General features: G+C 42.6%; 1 protein-coding gene across 1 annotated transcript in view; it reads left to right on the forward strand.

Annotated features, from left to right (window-relative positions):
* The window catches only part of LOC146080772 (dynein axonemal heavy chain 5-like), a 357,582-nt gene that overhangs the window by 250,088 nt on the left and 88,601 nt on the right, over positions 1–18,893 (forward strand). The window contains exons 60-62 of the mRNA XM_083188420.1: positions 6,132–6,299; positions 14,040–14,258; positions 14,384–14,560. Coding sequence (XP_083044546.1) covers positions 6,132–6,299; positions 14,040–14,258; positions 14,384–14,560 — 564 coding nt within the window. The remainder of the gene's footprint in view (positions 1–6,131; positions 6,300–14,039; positions 14,259–14,383; positions 14,561–18,893) is intronic.

The raw sequence follows: 18,893 nt of genomic DNA on the forward strand, positions 1-18,893 counted from the left end.
CTTAGGGGAGGAGAGCGCGCATCGCGCATCTCTCCTACCCCTTACTGTGCATCCTTGTGACTGGGCCGTCCGCCAATCAGAGCTCGTGGGCCAGCAGCCAATCAGGAGCCGGCCAGTGAGCTTTGATTGGTGGGCGGCCCAGTCACAGGGAAGTAAGGGGGGAAGGAGACGCGCGGTGTGCTGTGCTCTCCTCCCATCGGTGACATGACAGGAGGACTGCAGGGGGACACCAGACTGTCCTCTCCCCGCCTGGCAGCAGCAGCAACAACGGTGAGTGCTGCTGCTGGGAAATTTGCACTGTGGGGGCATAGCTGTTTGTGGCACTGTGGGGGCATAGCAGTTTGTGGCACTGTGGGGGCATACCAGCTTTTTGGCACTGTGGGGGCATACCCGGCACCGTGTGGTGCATACCTGGCACCGTGGGGGGCATATGTGTATCTGGCACTATTGGGGGCATATGTATATATGGCACTGCACTATTGGAGGCATATTTGTATCACACCCACCCAAGGGGTCAAAATAGACTACGCCCCTTTTTTTGGCGCATGCGTCTTCGGCGCGCGTATGATGTCGGCTCTTTAGCTTGACTACCGATATTTTTCGGCTCTTTACCTCTGACCGGTTGGCCACCCCTGCACTAGAGCCTAAAAAAACTGTCTTTCGCATGGGGGCAGCAATTTTCCGAAAGTCACTTTTCTTATAAGAAAAGTGACTTTCGGAAAATGGCAGCCCCCATACGAAAGACAGTTTTTTAAACAGGTTTTTCTATGGGGCAGCCATTTTCCGAAAAACACTTTTTTTCATAAATGCATCCGTTTTCACAGTACTGCCGGGATCTGCAACGGGAGGTTGGGGGGGTCTTAAACACATTGGGGGGGGGGGGGGTCTTAAACACATTGGGGGGGGGGGGGGGTGATGTGTGATGTTAACCCTAGGGGGGGATGTTAACCCGCAGGGGGGGAGATGATGTTACCCTTAAGGGGGGGGGGGGGGGGGTCGCTGAAGACTGCACTGGCTTTGACCCTGTATTTGGAAAGTTTCCAAAAATGGGTCTGCCAGTGTAAAAAAACCGGCACTTAACGGTAATATACCATTTAAGAGATGCGGTGTGAAAGGGGTTTTACCTGGCAGACCCGTTTTTGGAAATGTTTTCAAATACAGGGTCAAAGCCAGTTATGCGGTCTGAAAGCAGCATAAGTGTACAAATACAGCTACATACCTTAAGATTTTTCACACTTAAATTGTATTATTGCTTCCTGCACCCCTTTATTTCACTCAGGTTTGTACGGATATGTTCTAACTAGTAAGCTTGCTCGAAGCAAAAGCTTCGAAAGCTAGTCTGCTACCTTCTGTGGTTGTGCATGTGTGAGAAAGAGATGTAGTTTCTCTCTCTGCCAGTAGATGGCAGTGGTTCGGAGACTCACGGACACTAGACATATACACAGTATAGATTATATATTTTGTTTTTTTAAAGGAACCATGTTCATGTCTTTATTCTTTGTATAAGCCGTTGTTCTTTATTGCTCACATGTCCAAGAAATTCTTTAACACATATTTTATAAAATATAATTGGCATTTTGTGTAATGGTTATTTATGCCCTAAATAGAGGTTGGTAACTGAAGCCATCACAGGAATAATCTATCACATGTGGTAGCATTATAATGTATGTGTGGTTTCGCTGGTTGCATTATTATGCTATTGTCTCCTGTGAATGGTATCTGGTATATTCTGCACTAATGACTATTTGTTGTATGCACTGTTGTGGTGGGTCTGTAATGCTAACCAGCACTTTACACAGAAGAGAAATCCCATCATTAAACTCAGGTTTTCTCCGATTTCATCCAGGCCCTTGGCCCTTATTCTGATCGGTGCGGCCGGAGCCGCATATGCGGCTCCGACCGCACCAGACGAATCCCCGCCTTCCATACGGATCGCCACGGCCGTCCGTACGCGGCCATGTGGCGATCCGCATGATTGTGGACGGGGATACGCCTCCTCCATGGTGGGAGCAGCCCCTGCATTCGATGGTCGCCGAACATCGAATGCAGGGCCGCACGCTCCACCAGGTCCCGCAACACAAGACCACACGGACACTTGTCCGTGTGAAATCTTGTATGGGGGCGGGCAGCTGACATCCGGCGATGTCAGATGCCCGCCCTGTACCCACGCGTCATAGCCTCATTAGCATGCGTACGCCCCGCGTTTGCATGGGAACGCCCATGAAACGCGGGGCGTATGCATATGCAAATGAGGCTTCGTAGCCCCTCACGCCCCTATCCACCCCCTTTGCGGCGGACAAAATACGTGTACGGCGATTTCGGCTGCACATGCGCAGAGTGGCCTCTGCACATGCGCAGACCGAAAACATCGGCGGAACGGCCGCATGCGGCCGTTACCGCTTCAACCAGAATAAGGGCCCTTGTTACAAGTAACTTTATGGAAGAGTGGTAGTGTTCCATGCACTCATGAAAATGGAGCAGAAGTAATATTATAATATATATACCCCACACAGTTCACGTTTTCTAGGTCACCCAGCAGGTGCACAGGTGCATTCAATACTCATTGACACATTTAAAATGAACCACAGGTGGAGCTAATTATTTTTACTTGTGATTCTGTGAGGAGACCTGCAACACATGCACTGTGTGGGGTCCCGAGGACCGAGTTTGAGAACCTGTTATATAAAATCAAAAGCAACACCCACAAAGTAAGGGTGTGGATAATTTGGTCTACAAAAACGAGGTCGACAAGCATTGGGTCGACACCACTAGGTCGACAGGCAGCAAGGTCGACATGGGTCAATGTCGACATGGGTCAGTGTCGACAAGGGTCTAGGTCAACATTGGTCTAGGTCGACAGGACATTAGGTCGACACAAGCATTAGTTCGACATGGGCAAGGTCGACAGTCAAAGGTCGACATGGGATTTTTCACAGTTTTTTACCTGAATGTCAACACTGTCGACATGGACACTGTTTGAAGTGCACTGCATCCCCTCCCATCGCTTACTTTGCTTGCAATGCTTTGGGCACGGTGCCTATTCTTCCACCATGCCCTAGTGGATGGTAGGGCATGAAATACCGCCTGTCAGCTAAAAAAACAATGAAAAACCTCATGTTGGCCTTTTTGACTGTCGACCTTGCCCATGTCGACCTAATGCTTGTGTCGACCTAATGACCTGTCGACCTTGACCCATGTCAACCTAAACCCATGTTGACTTTGTTGCCTGTCCACCTAGTGGTGTAGACCCAATGCTTGTGGACCTAGTTGCCGTATCCCCAAAGTAATGTCCATAAGGTGGCTTACTTCATTTTATACAAAGAGCCCTATCTCAGCCGGATACTTGAACATGTGCACCCATCACAACATCACAGGCGACCGGACCAAGTGCATAAACTCTTGCCGGTGATGGCAGCGATGGAGTGACCATGGGGGACAGGGGGAAAGAGGCGCCATGATGAGGAACAGGGGGCGTTACTAGCGAGCCAAGGGATTGTGCATCATTAGCGATGTAGTGAGTACAGATTTGAAAGGCTTATGGGGCCTACACACGTAGCGATAAGCGTTCCCCTAAGCGATCTGTCAGGCCAGTGTTCAAGAGGACACCGGCCCTGACCCACGCAATTAACTAGATTTATCCAGCATGGATATTAATTGCCAGGGCAGTAGCCCTGCACAAGGAGTTATGTAGGCACATATTCTAAGGAAACTCACTAGATCGCTTAGAAAATGCCCCTCAACCCCTTCAGTGGTGGGGTTTTTTTTGGGAGCGCTCCCCACTGGGCGAGTTTTTTATGGGGAGTGCTCCATAAAAAAAACCCCACCACTACCTCTCCAGGTCCGGGCAGCGCCGCTGCACTGTCAATAAGCGCTGCCCGGACCTGCGCCCCCCGCGCCGCAACCCTGTCCCCGGCAGCCGGCTTGTCATAAGCCGGCGCCGGGGACTTCAATAAGCAACCCCGAGGGGGTGGGGAGGAGGAGGAGGGAGGAGGCGGCGCCACAGAGGCAATCCTGGGAATTTTCCGGGCTTGACAGACTGGGCACTGAGGCACAGCCCGGAAAATTCTCGGGATTGCCACTGAAGGGGTTAATCCCTACATGTTTAGGCCACTTTATACTAACAACTCGTTGTTATCGGGCAAATCACTCAAAATGTTGTCTAGTGTGTAACGTCACTTTACAGTTCTGCAGTGAGTTGGTATCCTGTGCTTGCATGGAAAAGCAGGCATGGATTTGCCTGGAAATTATGTCGGGATGTAACGCTGCCCGAGTATGGCAGCAGTGCAGGACGCTGGCCGAACATGGACGTTTCTTAAAGGAGAACTCTCTTACAAGGCATGGTTTTGCTTTGCAACTGATTGCCCCTTTGAAAAAACGTCCAAGTTCGGCCTACATCCAACGCTGCCACCGAACTTGGGGCTGCACTACATTCAGCCCCATATGTCTCTGCGAATAATAACTGGAATAATGCTTAGAGATCTATGAAATTCTGACTTCATAATACTTAAGCCTCTCAGAACCTGGATGCAATGAAGGAAAAAAGCTGTATGTAAATAGATACAGACAAAATAGCAACATTATTGAAAGCCGCTAAATAAATTTGATAACAATACTACTAATTATAAAGCAAAATAACTTACTGATTTACACATTATAGGGTCTGATTCAGACATATACATCAAACACTTTAATTTCCATTCAGGACTTGCATTTATATGACAAAAATGGGCGATTTATCGTATTGTATGTAGACAATTCATCTAATAATTGAAACTAAATTACTACTATTTAATAATCAAATAATTTAATCTAAATTACTGCCATATATTTATTTTTAGTATTCTAAAGAGCAATGTTGCACCGTGTTTAAGATGGGTTTTCACATCTGCTTTGTATACACATTACTGCAGTACATGTTACAGGGAAGCATACATTTTTTTTCTTTCATAACTGTATCTACAAAAACTTTGACACTAAAGCAAAGATCAATGTTTTCACTGGAACAAGCACAACATAATTATAAAATACAAACTGAAGAGCTTAGCTGTTCCTTGGGATAGTGTACTGTATGTGGAATTTGTTGAAATCAATACATTTGCTGTTCTTGTTATGAAAAGCATCAATGGGTAGATCAGAACGGTGCTTTGGGCAACTTCTTTAGCAAGATTGATTATGTAATCAGGTTATTGAAAATACCGAATTTCATAACAACATGTAATTAAAAGAAAGTGTGTAATGTGGCTGAGATAAAATAAATCATTGATAGTTGAAGGTCAACTCTACTAATCTTTTTGTCATCAAAAATTACAAGTATGTTCTGATTTGTAAATACTCACCATGCCATATAATAGAATATAAAATGCACAGATAATCCCATTTAATGATGAAAAATGTATATATTTGAGGTATGCAAAACCTTCTGTATGCTGCAGGGAGAAGGTGTTAGAGTTAGCCCATAGATGGGGGTTTAGGGTTAGGCTGTTGGGGGGGAGGTTAGGTTTAGGAGTCAAGGTGCTGGGGTTATGCTGGGATTATGATTACATAATAGCAGGGAGGGTTAGGGTCAGGCTGCGAGGGGGGCTAGGGTCAGGCTGCGAGAGGGGGGGGGGGCTAGGGTTAGGCTGCTAGGGTTAGGAAGCTGCAGGGGGAGGGTAAGTATACTTACCTGACCCCTGTTGGAATTCCCTCCTTAAGGATGCTGGCTTTGGTAATCTGAATATAAACAATGCATTTCCACCACCGTCACCATCATCCATATATATCCCTTTAGCATAGCTACTGGAATCCCAGACAAAGTCTTCTTCAGTTATCTTCTGTTCTGGACAGTTGGGTCATTTAGGTGTCCAGCACCTAGGCTGTGGAGCATTGCATGACAAGAAGCCTAAACCATTTCACATCAAATGCAAAAATATTGTCCATAAAAAAGGATAAGTATTTGTAAAAGGTTTACTCAGTAGAGAATATATAAATATGACTTCCATTGTCTGCATTGTTCTTTATGTGTTGGTCATTGTTGCTGGATTCCTTTTTAGTTTATATGTAATTTATATTCTTATGTTTCAGTTTAAATGAAAAAAAATAGTTTTTTTTCTCCAAATAATACTTTTTTTTTTCTAACTGTATTGTATTAGGACTCTATCACCGAGGAAATGGTTGAACTGCTGCAGCCCTACCTGGACATGGAAGACTATAATCTTGAGTCTGCCAAAAAAGTGTGTGGAAATGTAGCAGGTCTCTGCTCCTGGACACAAGCCATGGCCTACTTCTTTGGGATTAACAAAGAGGTCCTTCCTCTGAAGGTATGGATCAGATCACTTTATTATGTGCATGTACTTAGTTTCCCAATATCATTATACTGTCGGAGGACTTACTGCTGAGCAACGACATCTAGGTGCTCCAATGGGACTTACATGTTAGAAATGTGACTTTATTGTATTCCCAATATTCAATTACATTCCACAAACACGTCCATAGTTTATATACAAATGGTTATTGCTGTGAATAATAGACGGTACTTATGAGTTATCCGGGCGCCCGATTTCTAAATCGGGTCGGATCGGGCACATCGCATCGCATCGCATGCGACCATCGGATGCGATGCGATGCGATGACCCGATTTTTCCATAGGAATCAATGTTAAAATGGACTGAGTCCATTTTAACATGGAATTCAATGGGAAAAAGGGGTCCATTTCATACCCCTACTATCCAAGTGGGCATGGAGTTGGATATAAACCTGTGGCGAGCGTAGCGAGCCACCGAGCCCGAAGCGTGGCGAGCGTAGCGAGCCCCGCGAGGGGACATAGAATACCGTCCCCTCGCGGTACTCGCTTCGCTCGCCACGCTTCGGGCTCGGTGGCTCGCTACGCTCGCCACAGGTTTATATCAAACTCCATGCCCACTTGGATAGTAGGGGTATGAAATGGACCCCTTTTTCCCATTGAATTCCATGTTAAAATGGACTCAGTCCATTTTAACATTGATTCCTATGGAAAAATCGGGTCATCGCATCCGATGGTCGCATGCGATGCGATGCGATATCGCATCGCATCGCATCTGATTGTATGCCTTAACTTAAGGCATACAATCAAAAAATCGGGCGCCCAGATAACTCATAAGTACCTAATAGACTTTTCTTTAAGATGTGCAGTAAGGTTGGCCTCTCATGGCCCAAACACTGTTTGCATTACAAAACAGCACAGACAATAATAAGTGGGTTAAAGCAAAAAATTTAAAATGTCCCAATAAATTTAAAATATGTCTTCACTGGAGCTATAAATATCCTGACGTCTGGTTAATTAGCATTCCATTTTTTATTGCAGTTTTTTTCCCCCTTCTTGGTTGATTTGTAGCACTGTGTTATGTTCAATTTCATTATATATTTATGTTGCTCCATCTCCCCCCTGCTAGTTTTAAGGCACATTCTCCTGATTAGCTAGAGTTATGCTGTGCGCACTGAGAATGATTGGCCCTTGATGGAGTTTAGACTGGAAATTATAAATAACTTTCAATAAAGTTTCAAGGAGCTGATGTTAGGTTTACATTTCCAAAGCATCAAGCAACTGTGGTAAATTGCAGGTAGTATGGCATATGGTGTTTTAATCTTTTAAAATGTATGGGTATAATATTTAAAATCACACAGGGAGAAGCAATTCTATTGTCAGCAGAAGTGAAGTAGATTCAGGTTGTAACCGTATATTGTCATTGCGGGGGAAAAAATGCTTACTGTAAATAAAGAGTGTGTCAATAATTGAACTCTAGAATATAATAAAATGTTAAATTACTTTATATAACTATTATAAAGGTTTCTTTATTTCTGTTATATTTTATATCTAGATTTCTATGAAAAAAATCCTACAGTATCTGATAATATTCAATAGCAGTAAGCAAATAGTATTGTGTTATTAAGAAGATTTAGTTGAAAAATTGCCTCTTTCAGAGTATGATTACACGTACATACATAAGTAATAAATTAATATTGAAATTCTGTAGGGCCACATGTTATTAATGACTATGCTTTTACCTACTAAACATTAAGCATTCATTTACCAATCCTCAAACTCAATTTAATCAAAAGCTATAGTAATTAAATATTCCATGCAAAAATGTAGTGTCGTAAACATCAAGACAATTTGAATATAAATTGTTCTAAGAACAACAAAGACAGAGTGTTATTAAATGTGATTTAATATGACACCAATTAGTCACAGTACTTTGTGGTACAACTGCTATGCTATGAGATACATAGAAATGAACAGTTTTTGAAAAAATAAACATAAAAATTATAGAATTTAACTTTGACATCTTTGCCCTATGGAAAGAAAGTATACAATTTTATATTTTTTAACAATTCTTTGTCTTTTTTTTTTACATTACCTACAGTCGTGCTCATAAGTTTACATACCCTAGCAGAATGTGTGATTTTCTGGCCATTTGTCAGAGAATATGAATGATAACTCACAAACTTTTCTTTCACTCATGGTTAGTGGTTGGGTGAAGCCATTTATTGTCAAACAACTGTGTTTACTCTTTTTAAATCATAATGACAACAGAAACTACCCAAATTACCCTGGTCAAAAGTTTACATACCCTGGAGATTTTGGCCTGGTAATATGCACACAAGTTGACACAAATGGGTTTGAATGGCTACTAAAGTTAACCATCCTCACCTGTGATCTGTTTGCTTGTAATCAGTGTGTGTGTGTGTGTAGTGTATAAAAGGTCAGTGAGTTTCTGGTCTTCTGAAAGACCCTTGCATCTTTCATCCAGCGATGCACTGACGTGTCTGGATTTAAGTCATGGGGAAAGCAAAATAATATAATGTATGAAACAGGAAAGGGATATAAAAAGATATCCAAGCAACTGACAATGCCAATCAGCAGTGTTAAAACTCTAATTAAGAAGTGGAAAATTAGGGATTCTGTGGAAACCAAATCACGTTCAGGTAGACCAACAAACATTTCAGCCACAACTGCCAGGAAAATTGTTCGGGATGCAAAGAAAAATCCACAAATAACTTAATACAGGACTCTCTGAAAAAAAAAGTAGTGTGGTTGTTTCAAGATGCACAATAAGGAGGCATTTGAAGAAAAATGGGTTGCATGGTCAAGCCGCCAGAAGAAAGCCATTACTATGCAAATGCCACAAAGCATCCCGCTTACAATACTCCAAACAGCACAGAGACAAGCCTCAAAACTTCTGGAACAAAGTCATTTGGAGTGATGAGACTAAAACTTAACTTTTTGGCCACAACCATAAACGGTACATTTGGAGAGGAGTCAACAAGACCTATCATGAATGGTACACCATTGCTTATGTGAAACACGGAGGTGGATCGCTGATGTTTTTGGGATGTGTGAGCTACAAAGGCCCTGGAAACTTGGTCAAAATTGATGGCAAGATGAATGCAGCATGTTATCAGAAAATACTGGAGGAAAGTTTGCACTCATCAGCTCGGAAGCTGCACATGGGATGTACTTGGACGTTCCAACATGACAATGATCCAAAACACAAGGCCATGTTGACCTGTCATTGGCTACAGCAGAATGAAGTAAAGGTTCTGGAGTGGCCATCTCAGTCTCCTGACCTCAGTATCATTGGGCCACTCTGGGGAGATTTGAAACGTGCAGTTCATGCAAGACAGCCCAAGAATTTACAGAAACTGGAGGATTTTTGCCCAGAAAAATGGGCAGCTTTACCATCTGAGAAAATAAAGAGCCTCATCCACGACTACCACAAAAGACTTCACGCTGTAATTGATGTTAAAGGGGGCAATACACAGTATTAAGAACTGGGGTATGTTAAGTTTTGTTCAGGGTCCTTTGGGTAGTTTTTGTTGTCATTATTATTTAAAAAGAGAAAACACGGAGGTCAGTGGGGATCCCTAGTCTTGACATGATATGTGAAAAAATTCAGAAACATTATACCTTTGAGACTGCAGATGCCCAGAACTCCTCCTCTGTTAACTCTATACACATGAAATGGCTGGGGTGGACTGCATAGAGAGGATACTGGCTGCATAACAAAAAAGAATACAGTGGTAGATATTAATCTTCTAAACTCCCCACGCTCTGATTGATTGATTGATGCCCTGCCAAGGCCACTAATGTTAGAATTTAGTTTGACGAAATAAGCACTGTATAATGTCTATGATATCCCCCAACTTGTTATGATGTTATGTTATAGCCTTATTACTATGTCTAGATCAAGATGTTTGAATGCTAACCATGTACTCTTCTGGTTTCTATATGCATTGTGTACGAGTATTGTATTCCCCCCCCCCCCCTTTTTTTACTTTTCTGTATCCCCCCCCTTGACTTTCTCTTTTCTGGAAAATTAAATTAACATATTGCAAAAAAAAAAAATTGTGAGTTATCATTCATATTCTCTGACAAATGGCCAGAAAATTACAAATTCTGTAAACTTTTGAGCACAACTGTGTTTTGTTCTTTTACTAAAATCCACTCCTTTTGTCCTCACAACTTTTAGCATATTGAACACACAGGTCCACCTAAAGTACGCGGGACCCTTGAAAAGGGGACATGGTCTCATGGAAACACACAAACACACACACGCGTATACCAGGACACAGCCACATACAAATAGAACACATGTATACACACAGCCACATACTGTATGCACATACACCAACATTTGTACACACAGCCACACTCACACATACATGTTTACACATAGCTACACACATGCCTATATACACACACACACACACACACACAATTGTGTATACACATAGATAACGCAGCCACATATACACATACACCCACATTTGTACACACAGCCACACATACATATATACACATAGCAACACACATGGCTATATACACACAGCCACATACTGTATGTGCATATTAGTCTAAATATGAAAAAAGCCCCATATGCACATGAACACAGGAACTGCCCCCCTCTCACCTATGAGACCTCAGTCCAGTCAAAAGGACACAGAGGGCTGGGGGAAGTGGAGAGCTGGACAGGCTGCAGGTCTGTCAGGAGGCAGGGGCATTGTCTGACACTGCGACAAGCCCCGCCTCCTCCTCCCACTGAGTCGGGGGTTCCAGAGCAGCACAGTTCTACACTCCCCTCTCCCGCGCCATTCAGTCACGTCATGACGCAACTATGCAAATCAAGTGCCCACTCGAGCTGGAAAAATTCGGCCCATCTGGCTATCGGCCCTTCTAGCATTTGCCAGAAGTGCCAGATGGCCAGTCCGGCCCTGCCTGAAGCCATTTTCCTTCGGGTACCTGGAGAAGTTTAGTAGCCAGCCTCTATATAGCAGATACACAATCCAGTAGAAAGGTATTATGTAGACTCAGCCCATACAAGTCACACTACTTTGCAGTGCCGGTACTGTCTAGTCACCCTTTTTTTTGTTCTTCCATTTATTGTTACAGGCTGTCAGGGCAGTACTATGTTGATCTGGTCCAGGATGTGTAATTTAAAAGCTTATTTAAGAACCTGGACAATGGTAAAAATAGCAGCACTCTTTTAAAAAAATAAACGGTTGGATTGACTTCACATTTTTTAGTTTAAGATAAAAATATTACAAATACACACAACACTTAAAAACACTTAAACTTAATAAACCATTGGAATATAGTATATATGTTCAGCATTAAAATTTGCATATAGAGAAATCTCTTACTTCAATATTTCAGAAGCACAATAATACTGTCTATTCCTATTATGCCTGGAATATACTTAAGCAGTCTCTGTATTTAATTATATATACCATCTGCCTTAAGGATTCAGGGCTCCTGGTCTTGTGTGGGCAGATTTATAGGCTTGCTGACCATAAGAGATGACGTGATTTATTATCCCTTGATAATCCTAATGCAATTGGGCGTGGATATAGCCACTGCTTATGGATTTTCAGCAATAAATATCCAGATCCAAAGTTAATCCAGGCTGGGAGTGAATAAAAGATGTCCTGAAGCTGTAGTCCCTCTGATGTGTTTTGCTATGAAACAGCTTTCTCTAATATTAAGCTTGATTGATACCTGTACCTCTATCAGTGAAGTCAACACTGTGTGGCTCTGTGACCAGACAGAACTTCAAAGGGGATAGTATTTATGAAATGTAGTTGGCACCCCAGTGCTTGGGATGCTGGCATTTGAGACAACGGTGCAGAATCCCAACACTAGTGTGAAGGCCGTCCCCGGGATTCTGACACCACTCGATGCTGGAATCCCAAAAATAAGTATCCCGGGGAGGGTTAGAGTTAGGCTGCCGGGGCAGGGGGGATGCGAGGTTTAGGCATTAGGGGTTGGATTAGTGTTAGGCTGTGAAGGGGGGGGGGGGGTTAGGGTTAGGCTGCTCGAATCACTTACCCAACCCATATGTATAGCCTGTTAATATTGTATATTCATGGTTGTTTGCAGAGATACTTAGGACTCCCAAGTAGCACATCCAAAGGTAATGGACCTTAGGTAAAAAAAAACAAAAAACATTAGCCCAGTATACTTACAGCCCTCTAAAACATTTATTATGTAATGTTATTTATCCATTCATAATTATCCACAAATATTGTGCTCTATTTACCACTCATGGTTCTTTCTTACCCAATAATTTTTAATTATTATTGGGTAATAAAATAAAAGACGGTGCTCATTGCCCATCTGTGGATGACAGTGCACATCTCATGGCATGCTGCCAGAAAGAAGGTCTTTATCAAGTATCTCTGTTACTTTAATGAAATAAAACTTTTCTTTTATGGAACAGTGATTTGGTAGAAAACATTTTAATAAAATACTTTATGAATTTTGGGTTGATCATGACAGTGACACCGAGAAATTCAGCATAATTGTCTCCATGTATTTCAGAGATAATTAATACCTTAATAAGGCAGTGAGAAAAGATTTCAGTAAGGGAGAAACCCTGATGAGAAGGTAATCATCAGACTGATTACACTTTTCAGCCTGCACAGAGGAAACACAAACACAAAGCTTCTGCCAGGGATCCAGAATATTTCAGTTTACTATAAAAAGGGAAATTGCAGAATCAACGGATATATCCTGAGTTCAACACCGTCATTACTAGTAGGGACCACAAGGTTCTGACCTTCTCCCTATACAATAAGAAATATGCATACAAGTCAAACAAATATGTATACAAACATTAGAGAAGAAGCTTCATACCTAAGAAGGTCCAACTGCTCATTTACTGTATCTACACCCACCTCAATCTCAACTGATTTCAGGTTCCTCAAGGTTCTGTTCCTGACCCCCTTCTTTTCTCCCACTTCTTCAAATTCAGTTCAACTTTTCAGTTCATTTGGACTTCGCTACCACTTCTTTTCCAATGATACTCATATTAACCTCTCCTTCTGTACTTTCACATTTCACCAGGGTTGCCATCAAAAATTGTGGAGCCTGAGACTAACACACGTCACATCTTAATACAATTTTTGACCATGTCAACCTAGTCTAATGTATGTTGCCCAAAAGTGGACCTTTTTAAAGCCAACATTAAGGTCCTCAATCTGGGTGACTCGGTAAGCTGCGAAGCTCGCAGTTTACAGAGTCCCAGAGTGCCCGCCCTGCCAAATTGCCACCATCATGTGATGTCAGCCATCAACCCTCTATGCCCCCCCCCCCTGCGAGCGCCGTGCCGCCAGTGGACTGGAGGAAACCGAATCTGCCCCAAAGTTTGGACATCAACATTCAGATGGGCAGTCGGTGATCCTGAAGTGAACTGTACATTTTGCAATAGGAAAGAAACAGAATTATGTTAATTGCAATGTGATTTGTATGCTTGCACTGTAGTTTCATACCTTAGAAAGATCAGGAGCTTTGTCTGCGACCTTCTACCTCCCAACATGACCAATTCCAGGAGTGATAAAATCTCAAAATTAGAGTTCCATGATCCTGAAATACTGGATACAGTTTAGAAATACTTTATGTAGAGCAGTCACAGAACTGCAAAAAAAGTGTTGTTGTATTAGTTGATTATACCTCTTTATAAAACAGAGCAGTCTATTTTGCAGTCTGAAAATGCATCCTGTTAAATATACTCTTTTTTTCCTAGGCTAACTTGGTGCTGCAAGGAGCCAGGCATGCAGTTGCCGAAGCAGAATTGAATAATGCTCAGAGCCAACTCGATGCAAAACAGAGAGAACTCGATGACGTACAAGCCATGTATGATGCAGCAATGAGGGAGAAACAGATGCTTCTGGATGATGCGGATGCATGCAGGAGGAAAATGGTCAATGCTACGGCACTAATTGAGGGTCTTGGAGGGGAAAAAGTAAGACACATATCTCATCTCAGCCTTTGGCTAATTATATAACTAGAGTTTTGCTAGTTATTGTTTCCAAAACAAATAAAGGGATGCAGGTGAACTCATAAGTGTTTTTATTTATTCTCTCTTAGGTGCGATGGACAGAAAGCAGCAAAAATTTCCAGAATCAAATCATTAGGCTCGTTGGGGATGTCCTATTGGCCACTGGCTTCCTCTCCTATAGTGGCCCATTTAACCAGGAGTACCGTACTTTCTTACTGCAGCTATGGAAGAAGGAAATGAACCATAACAGAATACCATACAGTGATGTAAGTATGATAGTCCTACAGTCTTCTTACAGAATCCGGTACTTATGTAGTATCTGGGCTGCCGATTTTGTGATTGTATGCCTTACCTTAAGGCATACAATCAGATGCGATGCGATTCGATGCGATTTTGCATAGGATTCAATGTTAAGAAGGTCCTGTTCATTTCCCCACTATCCAAGTGGGCATAGAGTTGATTTTATATAGCGTGGCGAGCGCAGCGAGCCACCGAGCCCGAAGCGTGGCGAGCGAACGCATATTTCTTAAAAAGTATTCTGTGTCCCCTCGCGGGGCTCGCTGCGCTCGCCACGCTTCGGGCTCGGTGGCTCGCTACGCTCGCCACAGGTTTATATCCAACTCCATGCCCACTTGGATAGTGGGGAAAGGAAAAGGACCCCTTTTTCCCATTGAATTCTATGTTAAAATGGACTCAGACCATTTTAACATTGAATCCTATGGAAAAATCTTGACCATCGCATCGCATACGATTTGGTCGCATGCGATGCGATCCGATCCGATTTCTAAATCGGACGCCCAGATACTACATAAGTACCCAGAATCCACTCAGACCTTATTTGTAGAAGTCTGGTTGGCATATTATCTCATTGGTATGTTCATTGTCAATGTTCAGTCACAGCTTTTATGGGTACTTATATGTTAGTTGGGCGCCCACTATAGTAAGTATGCTCATACCCCCACTATCCATGTCGGCATGGAGTTGATTTTATATAGTGTGGCGAGTCGGAAGCATGGTGAGCGTAGTGAGCCCCGCGAGGGGACACGTAAAACTAAGCATATAGCTTATTGGGTGCCCAACTAACATATAAGTACCCTTTTATGTATAGTACAGTATATCCTGCACCTTGTACTGTTTATATGGAGCTCAATATGTTTCTTAACTACCTCACTATAATATGTGTTATATTATTAATTTGATACATATAGAGGAATAGTTTGAAACTATAATTTCAAAATGATTTGGTGGCCAGACAATATTCTGTTTCGGAGAATTCTCTTAGACAAGTGATTAAAAAATTATGACTGATTACCCATCAAAGTTCTCATCTTGAGAACAGCTGATTAGAAAGAAGAGTTCTAATCTTGAGTACAGCTGTTAATTGTAATATTATTGTCATTGTTACATTTTGTAAATTAGAGAAGATATTTTTCCAAATATACTTTCCAATCTGATCTCATGTCTCTAACCTTTATCCTTTCTAATGCTTCTCAGTGTAAAAAAATATAGCCCCCCCCCCCCCGTTATAACCTGCCCTAGGCTCATTGTGCCGGTCCTGGTTGCAGAAATAAAGGGGGGGGGGCAATAGCTGGGGCCCCCCTGTATTTCTATAACCAGCACCAGGCACTCGGCCTGGTTCTGGTTCCTAAAATATGGGGGACAAAGCAAGTAGGGTACCCCGTATTTTTGCAAACAGCACTGGGCTCAAACAACCAGAGATGTCATGTCACAGCCGGGGGACACTTATTATATAAGGCCCCATGGCCAAAACATGATCACCCTGGATGAAGCCAAGGGCTGTCCCCATTGCCCCCGGGCTGTGGGCACTGGGCTGGTAGTATAAAAGTGTAAAAAATAGATGAAATAACTATTGGGTTCTGTTGTGGGACTTCAAGTTCCAGAAAGCCTCCCCCATATGCAGGGACTTGGAGAACCACAAGTCCCAGTATGCGGGGCATTTATGGGCATGCTAGTTCTTGTAGTTCCACAACATAACCAATAACTGACACTGACACCAAGAAATATAAAACATTAAAACACTCCACATACACACAGTACTCACCTATAGGGCCCCCCATAGGCCTATGTTCTTCTCCAGTAGAATCCATATGGGAAACAGTGAAAATAAATTATACTCACCATCCCTGGAGATCGCTTCCTCTTCATTCCATGTAAGCATACATTGGTTTAAAAAAAAAAAAAAAACTGCTGACCCGGCTCCAAATAGACCTGAGGATCCACAAGTGTGTTTACAGTTGCAGCTCCTCCCCTTGGCCATTCAGGAGCGGATTGCCATGTTACGTCCCCCATTGCATTTCATAACTTTCTGATTGCCCTCTCCACTATTAGGCTGCCTAAATCTGCCTAATAGTAGAGCTGGCCCTGATTGGCTCCAATGCAGAGGAGACCATTAGAAAGTCGCAGCGCCTTCTACATAAATGGGGGTTCTTGTGCCTATTTGTGACAATGTTCCTTAAAGGATTTTTACTGAAACTACTTTTTGTTTTCAAAATTTCTTAGCATATTCTTCACGTAAACACACTGAAAGAAAATGTAGGTTCTGCACATTACTATTGATTTTGCTATCAATCATGCAGGATTCGGTGTTCCCTATCTATTACTTGGTGAAACAGAGCATTTTAAGGTGCATTTGGAAAATAAAATATATTTGAGAAAACTATATCTACAGTATAAGCCAAAAGTGATGTGCTGCATAACAACCTAATCTAATGTTTACTTTTTTCATTATATGCTCTGTGAACTTTCGGCAGACTTCTGAATAGACTTTAGGAACATTGGTTGAGTTTTAGCACATGCTTATCTTGGGTAAAAGATGAATTGTACGTGTCTTTTTATTCTTTCAAGTTTAGGTACACAAGGAAGTGTAAGTGATTAGTAATCTCCGTTCGGCAATTTCCTCCCATCAGAATAGAAACTTTTGGACCCCATCTTGGCCCATAAATCACTAGACTTACTAAACAACCAGATGTATTTATGCAAAAGTAAATGGTTATTTGAGCTTTGGTATTGTGATAATTAAGTCTTATTACTCTGTCTATGCACCATCTCTAAATGGCATGTGCTGAAGGTGACTTGACTATTCCCAGAATGGTGTGAAATTAGCGAACCCCACTCACAATTAGACACCTGGTATAAAGTTTCTTGGAAACAGGCAGTGTACCCCAACTCACTCAAAAGACAGAAGATACAGGTGTATAAAGGTTTCTTTAGGTACAGATGCAAAGATGAGTTTGATCCAGAAGTAATGTATAACATGATAGTAAATATGTAAGCACTCCTATAAGGGATTCTTGTGGTCAAATACGGATGACTATATTCCTTCCTTCATGTTCATTCTGATCCATAGAATCAAAAACACCAAAAATTGAGTGTAATCTAAAATACATATTTTAAATTAAATATTTTTTATCTAAATATATTCTTTATTTCACATGTCTTATGAAATCTATTTCACGTGTCTTATGAAATCAAACATTGGGGATATTCTGGTTCACTCTTTCTGACAAATTCCTTCTGAGATGGACAAAGCCATGTGCACTGCAGGTGGGGCAGATGTTACTTGTGCAGAGAGAATTAGATTTGGGTGGGGTTTTACTTCAAAATGAGATCTATAATGCAGTGTAAAAATAAAGCAGCCAGTATTTACCCTGCACAGAAACAAAATAACTCACCCAAATCTAATTCTCTCTGCTCACGTTACATATGCCCCCCTGCAGAATAAGGCCTATTAAGTGAAGCCAGGAAATGATGTATACAAGACTATTCCACCTGACTTTGGCCCTTATTCAGATCTGTGCGGCCGGAGCCGCACACGGTGCTCCGGCCGCACAAACCAATCCCCGCCCACGATACGGATCGCCACGGCCGTCCGTACACGGACGGCTGGCGATCCGCAAGAAAATGGTGGGGCGTACGCCTCCACCATGGTGGGAGCTGCCCCCTGCATTCGATGGTCGGCGACCATCGAAGGCAGGGCCGCACGCCCCACCAGGTCCCGCAAGCTGAGACCACATGGACAATCGTCCGTGTGATAGCTTGTATGGGGGCTGAGAGCTGACATCCGGCGACGTCAGCTTCCCGCCCCCATCACTGGCGTCATACCCTCATTAGCATGCATACGCCCCGCGTTTGCATGGGAACGCCCATGAAACGCGGGGCGTATGCATAGGGAAATGAGGGTATGAAGCCCCTCACGCCCCTATACGCCCCCTTTGCGGCGGACGAACTACGTCTGCGGCGCATTGGGCTGCACATGCGCAGATTGACCTCTGCGCATGTGCAGACTGAAAACATCGGCGGTACGGCCGCACGCGGGCCGTACCGCACGATTCAGAATAAGGGCCTTTGATACTACCATAAAAGGAACCTATGGTATTTTTTATATCTATTTCCATTATTTTATTTATTTATTTATTTATTAACAGTTTTTTATATAGCGCATACATATTATGCAGCGCTTTACAGAGAATATCTGAACATTCACATCTTCCATTAGCACCTATACTTGTTTTTTCAGTCCCTTGTTTTTGTGTGTGTGTTTTATTTATGGGTGTGGTGACACCCATTATTATCTGTTGA

Source organism: Crinia signifera, chromosome 5, assembly GCF_055691185.1.
Source record: "Crinia signifera chromosome 5, ASM5569118v1, whole genome shotgun sequence".
Lineage (NCBI taxonomy): Eukaryota > Metazoa > Chordata > Amphibia > Anura > Myobatrachidae > Crinia > Crinia signifera.